This window comes from Podarcis tiliguerta (assembly GCF_965153285.1).
Source record: "Podarcis tiliguerta genome assembly, chromosome: 10".
In the NCBI taxonomy this organism is placed as follows: domain Eukaryota; kingdom Metazoa; phylum Chordata; class Lepidosauria; order Squamata; family Lacertidae; genus Podarcis; species Podarcis tiliguerta.
The window spans coordinates 43,309,537-43,320,274 of record NC_139543.1 but is presented as its reverse complement, the minus strand read 5'-3'; the positions used below and the strand labels follow the sequence as shown (position 1 = coordinate 43,320,274).

General features: G+C 43.0%; 1 protein-coding gene across 1 annotated transcript in view; it reads right to left on the bottom strand.

Annotated features, from left to right (window-relative positions):
• Nucleotides 1–1,684, bottom strand: part of CENPM (centromere protein M) — a 7,048-nt gene extending 5,364 nt beyond the window's left edge. Inside the window, exon 1 of the mRNA XM_083400357.1 lies at nucleotides 1,387–1,684. Coding sequence (XP_083256483.1) covers nucleotides 1,387–1,443 — 57 coding nt within the window. The 5' untranslated portion in view covers nucleotides 1,444–1,684. The remainder of the gene's footprint in view (nucleotides 1–1,386) is intronic.
• Nucleotides 1,685–10,738: the final 9,054 nt, after the last annotated feature.

The window sequence follows — 10,738 nt, the reverse complement described above, 5'->3', positions numbered from 1 at the left end:
GACGTAGAGCTGGGACGCTGAGACTTGTAAATGGAGACTATTCTTCAATAAAGACTTTGATACTGTACTACCGGCTAGCGTTGGTCCTTGGTGAGCTGGGACCCGGAGCCAGCTCTGACAGGTGCTCATCTCACTTTCAGGCCGAGGGAGACAGTGTTTGTTAACAGACAGCTTTCTGGGTCGTGTGGCTAGCATGACTAAACCGCTTCTGGAGCAACAGAACACCATGACGGAAACCAGAGAGCACGGAAATGCCGTTTACCTTCGCCCCACAACGGTACCTATTTATCTGCTTGCACTGGCGTGCTTTCAAACTGCAAGGTTGGCAGGAGCTGGGACAGAGCAATGGGAGCTCACCCTGTCATGGGGATTTGAACCGCCGACCTTCTGGGAGTTGTAGTGCAAAGCAGCTGAAGGGCACGAGGTTGGCGAAGGCTGGTCTTCAGTTACCCGAGTCAACAGTGGTTCAGCTTTACCATTTCACTGGATGGGAGAACTTTAGCAGATGCGGCTTCCATCACCAAGCCTAAGGAACTCCATGTCTGACGTATTAAAATAAGGGGCTCAAATTTCATCCATCCTTCCTTCTAGCTCAAGAGGGGAAAGAACTGAAGGGGAAATGAGAGGGGAAATGAACTCTGTACATGGCCTGGGACTCGAACCCTCCACCCAAAGCAGCTCAGCAGCTAAGCCAACAGAAGCACTCTACCGTTTAGTGACGGTAGAGAACCAAAGCATGGAAGTAAGCAAAATAGTCCGTATAGTTAAAGCTATGGTTTTCCAAGTAGTGATGTATGGAAGTGAGAGCTGGACCGTAAAGAAGGCTGATCGCTGAAGAATTGATGCTTTTGAATTATGGTGCTGGAGGAGACTCTTGAGAGTCCCATGGACTGCAAGAATATTGCTCACTGGAAGGACAGATCCTGAAGATGAGGCTCCAATATTTTGGCCACCTCATGAGAAGACTCCCTGGAAAAGACCCTGATGTTGGAAAGATGGAGGGCACAAGGAGAAGGGACGACAGAGGACGAGATGGTTGGCCAGTGTTCTCGAAGCTACCAGCGGGAGGGAGTGGAGTGGAAGACAGAAGTGCCTGGCGTGCTCTGGTCCATGGGGTCACAAAGAGTCGGACACGACTAAATGACTAAACAACAACAACAAAAGCAAAATAGAAAACCAACGGGAAAGCAGCAAGGGAACCAATGAGAAGCCGGAAGGCGGGCTAAAAAAACCTTAAGGCGTCGTATTGATTGGCCGAGGTGGGAGCTCACTTTTCTAAGTCAGAACAACCATGGCCCCGGCCAAAAGCAAGCGGGAAAATAACGAAAAGAAACGGCCCGTTTGCGCTCCCGGTTGCCGCCCTCCCCCCGTCTCATAAATACGCACCAGAACAGTGGCAGAGTTGATTGCTGGGAGCTTGGCGAAGGCAGCCAACGCCGCCATAATCACCAATTACAGCAACGCGACCTCAGGTTTCAAACTGCCGCCAGTACCTACGTCACCAAAACGTCTTTATACGCGTCACTTGCTATAAAAGGAGGTCGGGGGTGTGGCCTCAATAGTAGATGCATTGCGGAGTCCGGTCTTCTCTGCGCATGCGGAGTTTGGGCTCTTCCCCTGCTGGAGGGAAGAGGGCGCACGCGCGGGCAGCAAACGTTTTCTTTTCTGGTGCCTTATGTAGGGCACTTTGTGGGGGTGGCCGTTGGCACCTGCGCGCGCTGTGTGACGTCATTGCTCGTGAGAGGCTCGTGAGGGAGGGGGCGGGGTGTGAGGCTATAAAGAGAGAGTCTTGCCTTGGGGTGTTAGTGAAAGAGGCTTCCTAGCAGCGCTCATTCTAAATAAAATAATAAGCTGGAGGCAAATTTGTAGAAACATAGCTTCTGGAACGATACTGTTTTTATTTTGTGTGGAGTGGTTCTGCAGCAGTGTTAGGTTTATTATAACCTTTCATGTAAACCTTATAGATGCCTAGGGAATGAACGCTATTGTTTGTTTTAATGATATATCTACCGGTATTTAATCTCAGGGGAGAAGTTCAGGGGTTTGTTTGCACCCATCTAGGAAAATTGATTTAATTGGGCAATTTCTTTCCTCTCCCTCTTCTGCTGCCTGGTAACTGGCTAAAAATAGAGATAAAGCACATGTTCCAAATTTCTTTGCTCAGACATTGTATTAAGCCAGTATTTTCCAACCTGCAGGTTGCAAAGCCTGTGCAAAAGGGTAGCAGGCTTTATAAGTAAACCCAAAGTAATTACTGCCTTCACTCCTTAACTGGTATGATGATCACTCTTAAAACTGTGTTGTTGGCGTATTGTGATGCTGTACTGACTCATGTAAGCAAACACTAAAGTGTAGGACTTGAGCATTTCCAACATTCACTAACATGCGTCAGGACAGCATTGAAATACAGCTGGGAACTGGTGGTTGGCTGCAGACGAAATGATGGTTTGCCACAACAGGCTCATACAGGGTGCTTTGAGTGACGGCTCTTTCTGTGGAGGAGAGTGGCTTTTGTCTCTTTCAAGCATGTCTTGGTTGACAACTTCTGGCATCTGGGGAGTTCCCACAACACACACACTTTGTGCATTTGGATATAGGGGGATCCCAGGGCACAGTGAGGGGTGCATAGGAGGAACTGCAAGGCAGGAAAGTGCGGAGATGCCCAGATTCCCAACCAGTTACTGGTTGGACAGAGAAAGGAAGAGTTTATATAAATAATAATATGGAAGATCATGGGTGCTGAGCAGACAAGACATTTATCCCATAAGTGGTGGCTTATGCCACTAATTCATATTGGAACCCCCACAACACCCACATTCTTCAGATAGAGCTATCTAGGTCATTCACTACAATATATGAACCAAGGAAGAGCTTTGCTGAATCAGGCCAGTGGCTCATTTAGTCCAGCATCTTGTTCATATAGTGGCCAAGCAGATGCCCGAATGGGAAGTCTGCAAGCAGGACCTGAGAGCAAGAGGTTTCTACATATATTTACTGTATGTTGAACAATTTATATACCGCTTTTAATTAGACAAACCGCCTTAGCTGTTTCCTTCTCCATACATTTGGACTTGTGGGTTGCCACTCCAAAAAAGTTGGAAACTTCCGTTATTAAGCCACTTGTGTTGCTCAGATGTTGCCTGCTGAAATATGTGGCCGCACTGTGGTTGGACATGAACACTTAACAGTGGCCAATAAGCCCACCTACCATAGAAAAGATATCTAGGTCTCTGATTTAGGTTCTCATGTTCAAACCCTGACAGAATTATGCTAAATGACCTACAAAGAAGCAAAAATTAATAGTTTTAAGTTTAAGACGTGTGTATGTAACTCATGCCATCTCTCCAATAGTTCTGTTCGTTTATATTTAGAATCTGTTATATAGTATTGCTGTGTTCACAATGGCTTGTTTTTTGTAATCAGTTTTGAAAATGAAAAATGGAAAGATCAAACCTTTCTCCATATTTCCTATGTCTAAGGAGTTTTTTATTGCTAATATTTATGGAGCAGCAGAACTTTGTAAGCAGATGCTGATAGATAAATGAGCAACTAAACAGGAAAAATACTGACTTCAAGATCAATCAACCTTTTTGGCTACAAGGACAAACCAATCTAATTTGTTTGCTGTTTCCTTTCATAGTACAACTCAATTTAGCAACATTTTATACTTGGATAACATGTTTCCAACTTGTTCTTGTGCTTGAGGACTTTTTTGTTGTTAATAATAGTCTATTTTACTGTGGAGGGAAGATGATGTAATGGTCTAATACAAAATATGAACAGCATCGTGGGCAGTAACTGGTTTTGACCACATCCTGTGTGCTTTTCTTTTTTGAAATACCATAAAGCACAGACCATGCAAAGGCTGTGTGTGTTAATGCAATCTGACATCATTTTTTAAAATCCTAACAAAGGTTGACAGTTCAGCACATTGCCAATGCTAGACAAATTGCAAGTGAAGTGGAAGAACTCTAGAAATATTTTTGTTCTTCATCAGATTCAGTTAGGGTTCATTGAGAATTATTCTGAAATAGGCTCATTGTAAAGGTATGAGAACAAAAGATAAATAAAACATTAAATCACCAGAAACTGCTGCTGGGAATTTTAATTTTTTTAAAAGTGCAATGCTACATTTTGGAGATAAAAGAAATTGGGGGATGTCTTCTTTTATCTCCCATTTGTCACTTCTCTATTTATATAAAGCAGTTAGAGCTATTGCCTGAATTGATGCTATTGTGCAATCTAGGTCACAGCTTCTAACTAGTCTGAATGCATTTCCCAGTGCTACATATTGATCTTCTTCCACAATTTGATAATCATTTAAGGAATTTCAGGCAGACATCACAAGGCACTTTACAAAAGATCATTACAACAATAGCTTTGATTTTTAAAATGTTGCAACAAAATGGAGAGGATACCCGCTTCTTTAGAAGGAGCTATAACTACTTCTCTCTTCAGGGCAAGATGTTCTGCAGAAACCCCTGTGGTGACAATTGGACTAGCAGTATGTTTGGTAACATCCAGAAAAAAGCATCACTGGTATTAGCAGCTTACAAGGTGGGATCTCTTATTGAGGCCCAAAGGCTGATAAGGGCTCACCAAACTGGAAAAAACCCTATCATCCCCATTTCACATGGGGCATCCAATAAGATTTCTCCCCGTTTCCCAACCCAGAGCTCATGCTCATACAACACTGCTACATTACAACACTCCTGACTTTAGTAAGGGAGGAAAAGATAGAAATTCCCTGCATTCTCCAATCCCTACCACATCTTCACTGCTGATTTCCTGTCCTCCATACTCACTTCTCTGTAATGTGGATCATGCCCATAATTTTCTGCCAGGATTATTGCCCTTATTTGTTTGCACTAGCTTTCAGTTAAAATATATACTTATACATAACTAGTTGTGTCAAAATATACACAAGGATGGTCAATAGAATGAATATCAGAATCCATCCCATTGAAAGCAATGTAGCACCAGATGCAGATCTAATGTGCATTAGTTTATGGGGTGTGGTTCCTGTTCAAGTAAGTGATGCACATGCAGAAACCTGTTTACAGGTGTTTGGAAAAGCATGGAGTCAAAAGTGGCAACTTTAAGTGTTGCTGGGGTGGGCATAATATGTGTCTCTGTTGATGCTCACACATCACTATACTGTATTTGCAAACATTTATCCAATTTAAAACTGGCTTCCTCAGCTTAGAGCATCTATCTCTCTCCCAATTCTGCTTGCTTATTCTCTGTACCACGTGCACTGGAGATCTTTCTAGGCTTGTTGCTATGACAACAGCTGATAGTCTGGCTGTGGTGTTTTGATTGGTTGGGGAAGGTCTTGCCTCTTTTGTGAGGGTGAAAGGGAGGGGGCCACCAAAACGGGAGCAAGATGGAAAGAATCCAAAGCCGATCCATTTATGCGAGCAATGTGGGGGGGGGGGGAGAGCGGGGAAGCAGTCCTCGGCAGCTTCAGATGATGAGGCAGTGAGCTTGACTGTGTGTCATTTACAATTGCATACATGAGCATGCGTACATGCAGGGCAAGCAGCACTTCATTTCTGCCCATGCTATTGACTGCTCTGACACTTTGACGTGCCTGGACTGCATTCCATTGGAGAAGCACTTTGTCCCTTCCTCTGACCCATACAGCAGAGAGCAGCATCAGATGAGCGGAAAGCTACTGTTCTGTTCTGGGTAACAACAGATCACAGAGCAGTAGTCTGAATGAAGCATGTATGTGGATCGAGGTAGGTGATGCACCGTGCCCGGTATTGTACATGCATGACTTCTTGTGTTGAGGGATCTCCTTTGAATTATGTCTATATGTAATACATCTTCGTTTATTTGGGCACTGTGAAGAAAAACAGAGCCATGGAAATGGAGGTATGGAAGGGAGCACATGGGTCATTTGTTCTGACCAAGCCCATAGAAGAAAATCCTTTCCTAAAGAAGAGAAGAAGCTAGACTTTTCTTTAAAACCTTCAGTGATGGAGAGGCATGACATGTTCTGTGATAGAGACTGGATGAGAGGAGGATATAGATGCGTACCATGGGACTTAAATGTATTTATTTTATCTAGAAAAAAGTATAGACCACTTAATCATAAAGCTCTATAAGTGGTGTAAATAAGAATAATATAAAAAACCCACCATGCATAAGTATGAGTGTGAATAGTGTTCTACAAGGCTGACCTAATGATGATTTTATATAAAGTCTACAACAACAATCTTAGGCTGTGCTGTCCTTATTCTTTTGCAGAAGTGCAGTGATTTTAGGCAGGTGAAGTTTTACTTTCAGTTCCTCATACCATTTTAACAACATTTAATTTCATAAACTAGCATAAAATAAACAGAATCTCAAAACAGACATATGCAGACTCCAGATATCACATATGAAAAAAATGGGGAGATGCAAGAGACTGAATGGAGAAGATAAATAAGGTTTGTGGATTTTTAAAGGAATTTGAATAACCCTATTTGGGGTCAATATAGTCCCAGTTCTTCTGGGTATTGCTGATTTTTAATCTATGTGGCTGCAGTCTAAGCGCACTAAGGAATAAGTCCCAATTATGTCTCTGAGACTTCTGAGCAAAAGTACTGCTTGTGGCAGTAAAGGAGAAGGATAAAAAAGGTGGATAGGATCTTTGCCTATCAAAGTTAATGCAACATTTACGAGCATCTGAGGATTCACTGGATATTTATTTATTAAAATTATTCATCATACGACTGGCTATTATATTCCACTCTGGTATGAGGTGTCAATGGCACCTGTTTCTTCCCTTTGCTTGAATCTCTCTCAGTAGATGCACTTTAAGGATGTCTTTTAAGGACTGTGAGACTCACCATATGAAACCAAGGCCTATCCTTGCTAGTTTGGCTGAGTTGGCATGGGTTGGGTTAATTTCTAGTTGAGGCTGACATATTTTTGTCTGGAAACTGGTAGGGAAAAGAGCTCCTACATTTTTCTTTTTGACCTGTTAAGAGTTGTTTGATGTGGTAGACCTTTGGATCCTACTAGATAGTTTCAGCAGCTATGGGAAAGCTGTGGGTTGGTTCTGTTCTTTACTTTTTGTGCCTAGCTGTAGAGTAAATTTAGGGGATATCTGTTCCACACCATGGAAACTGATCCGTGTTCCACCAGAACTGTTTAACATTTGTGAAACCACTGGGATTAGATTGTCCAACGACTACAAATGTGGCACCATTGTCATTAAGCTGAAGTTTCCCAGATCTATGTTGCTTAAGCATGCAAGAACAACTAACATTAGCAGCTGCATCTGGTACCCTGGCTTTGTCACTTCTCAATAATAGGAAGCCTGCCATTTGTCATTTATACGTTTGTGACCTCTGTCATTTCATTTCTGTGTGCCCTTTTTGAAGACTCCTTCCTTGGACTATATTACTCATTTTTGCTGTAGTAATAAGGGGTAGGGAAAACAAGTTCTAGTCATGTGGCAAATCTTCCCTTCTCACCTCTGCTCATTCAAGATGCATCAGCAAAAGTAACCCACAAGTTGCTTGCTGCCATCTGCTTTATGGAGTACACAGTTTTATATAACTTTATATATTTTTTAAATATCTGCCAGTGTTTTGCCTAATGGATTTGGCCTCTGTACAATTATGGCAATATGTTGCCAGAGTATGTGAAACAGGGCACTTTTGTGCCTGGTTTAAATTTAAAAATCTGCTGCCATGATCAGCTCTAAATGAAATTGGGGCATTACTTCTGAAGTCTAAATGAGAGATAGAAGTGCCCTCCCAAATGAGAATATGCTTGTAACCAGAGGCGTAGGAAGGGGGGGGGTGCGGACCGCCCCGGGTGTCACCGCTGAGGGGTTGACATTTGGCGCTTTGCTCACCTGCCACTCCCAAGCCTACCCCAAGCTGTCAATGGTGGGGGGGGGGCAGTTTGACCAAAAAAAATTGCACCAGGTACCAGCTGACCTTGCTACACCTCTGCTTGTAACTTCCTAGTTCTTATACCAAGGATCATTGCTCATGCTGCACCCCAAATTGCTGGGTGCTCTTTTTGCATACTGCATATTCATGTAATGATGAGCTGAAAGTTATCCTGTGAAGTTATCCAGAAAGATTTGCCCCTAAAAATCATTGAAATGTCTTCACATGCATTGGCCGATACACCCTTGAGACCCCAGGGAGAGAGCTGTACTTTGAAGAGTGACTCCTAATAACTCTAGCAGCTTATATGAACCAAATCCTGAAGTTCCAAAATAGAGTCAAAATAGGGACAGTGGATTGCGGATACCAGAAAATAGGGACTATCTCTGGCAAAAAGGGACAGTTGGAATGTATGTGTAGCTCTGAAATGCTCCCTTTGAGTTCTGTGGGACTAAATAAATGGACTGCAAGTATCTGAAATGTAGTTGAGAAGGTGCAACATTTTCTCCTTTCTGGGATCGGGTTCTAATTGCCTCTCCAGAAGAAGAAGAAGAAGAGTATGGATTTGATATCCCGCCTTTCACTCCCTTTAAGGAGTCTCAAAGTGGCTAACATTCTCCTTTCCCTTCCTCCCCCACAACAAACACTCTGTGAGGTGAGTGGGGCTGAGAGACTTCAGAGAAGTGTGACTGGCCCAAGGTCACCCAGCAGCTGCATGTGGAGGAGCGGAGACGCGAACCCAGTTCCCCAGATTACGAGACTACCGCTCTTAACCACTACACCACACTGGCTCTCATTCATGACCCTGAGCTCAAGCTTCGAATTCCTACCTTAATGGGAGCAGTGTTGCAGTACATCATCCCTGATGCAAAGTAGCTTAGCCTTCCACACCAAGGATCCCACAAGGAGAAGGACAGTAAAGCAGAATGCTTTTGATGCTTCTCCACATATCAGACATATCTGAGAAGGGGAGACACCGTAGAGCAGTGCCTCCCCACTCCTCTGCTGCAACTTCTGCTTGAGGGCAGAGAAGGATCCTTGGAGCATCTTCTGTTTTAGAGGTCAGGACCAGATTTGGAAGTATTAGTCTGGTGTCATTCTTGACTCTCTGATGCTGCCGTGGTGGCTGGGGAGTGGCTGAATGGGGTTGAATAGGAAAGAGAGAGCAGTGGAAAGTACTGAAATGCTCCTTCCTTCATCCATCAAATTTGAAGCATTGTTGGTTAGTTATTGTTTTGTCTAGCAGCATCATATTGGTTCACAGAGTAACCAAAAAGCAGGGGAAGAGGATTCATACAGTTTGCATTTGGACAGTTAGAAAAACAAAAAAGGGAGGAACAGAAAGATGCAAGGACAACACAGAGACGGAGGAGAGGACAAGGAATGATTGTGAGGAAATGCAGTTGTATATATTTTAAACATTTTGTTTCAGCTAGGGATGAAGACGGAGTGGTTAAGATAATAAAGAACCAAATTATGTGAGATAAAATGGGAAAGAATAACAAAATATGTCATTGCTATAGTCAATATTAGAAGCAAAGAATGATTGAATAATGAATAAAGGCCACTTGCAGACAGAGGATTTTTGAGTGCCATACAGGACTGTGTGTCTTCTCATGCAGATCACTGCAAGTCCACATGACAGGCTGGGATCTAACAGGGCCAGCAGTGGCTGCATGGTTGAAAATAATGACTGTAGCAACTATCCCACCTTACTTGGTACATCTTCTGTACTTCAGGTTCAGCAGTTTAGTGCTAACTTGTCAGTGGTGGCAGAAGCTGCCAACTGGATGCAGCCTGAGTGAAAAAAGGAAAGAAGCTGAAAAAGCAGGAAATGGAGCTCATCTATACTGAATGGCTAGCTGGTCTAAGAAGTGGAAAAGTAGTGGAATATAGAGTTGAGGAAAATGTGTTATCAGTTGAGGTATGGCTGGGATAAAAGGGGGAGTGAAGTCAACAGTCTGGGACCAGTTAGTAGCATTTGAAGGTGCCTTTGCCATCCAATCAACAACATAAGACTTGTTATCTAGCATCCCTGCTGTGTGCAAAATGATGTGTGGGAACATGTGGCAAGGCTTTGTTGTAGGGGCTAGTTTTAGCTCTCAGTAGGGATCAGCTTCAGGTTATTGGTAGCTGCTGCATTGAGCAAACTAGACTGAGTTCTGGATGAGGCAGATCAGGATCAAAGGGGCCAGAGTTTCCAGAGGAAGTCAGGGTTAGGTTGTAGGTTGAGTGGCAAAGGCACCAGGACTATGCACTGCTACTCATGGCAACACATAGATGAGAGTTAAGGAGCAAGGAGAAAGCAGGAGTTGGCCTGTGGGATCAGCTGACAACTCAGGTAGGCCGGTACTTCAACCTTGAGGTAAAGCCCAATCTGCCAGGTTTACAGAGGAGACAGAACACAATGGAGCAGAAGGCTAGGTTCTAGATCCTGACACTAAATTCCTAAAGATACCAACTTGACTACTTCATAGCTTGACAAGCACCAAATATTTTACTTTGTAAACAGACATTTGGACTGGAGTACTGTAATAGAAGTTTTATTAATTGATTGCACGCTTGTTGTTGTCGCCACCTATATGTTGTTTTATACTATATTGTTTGCGTTTTTATTATTAGGTTATCATTGTTTCTATCTGGATGCTAGCTGCCTTGGATAAAATATTTTAATTTAAAAAATCCAAATACTGCCAAAAGATAAAGGAAATATGTGCATATTGGCTTTCTTTATTATGATTTGTTATTCCTCAATTTTTTCTCTCAGGGGTATAGCAACTTTACAAAGCACTTCTTAACAAGCAATCTGAGAGAGGAAAAAATCAGTTGCTCAAGGTAAGCTA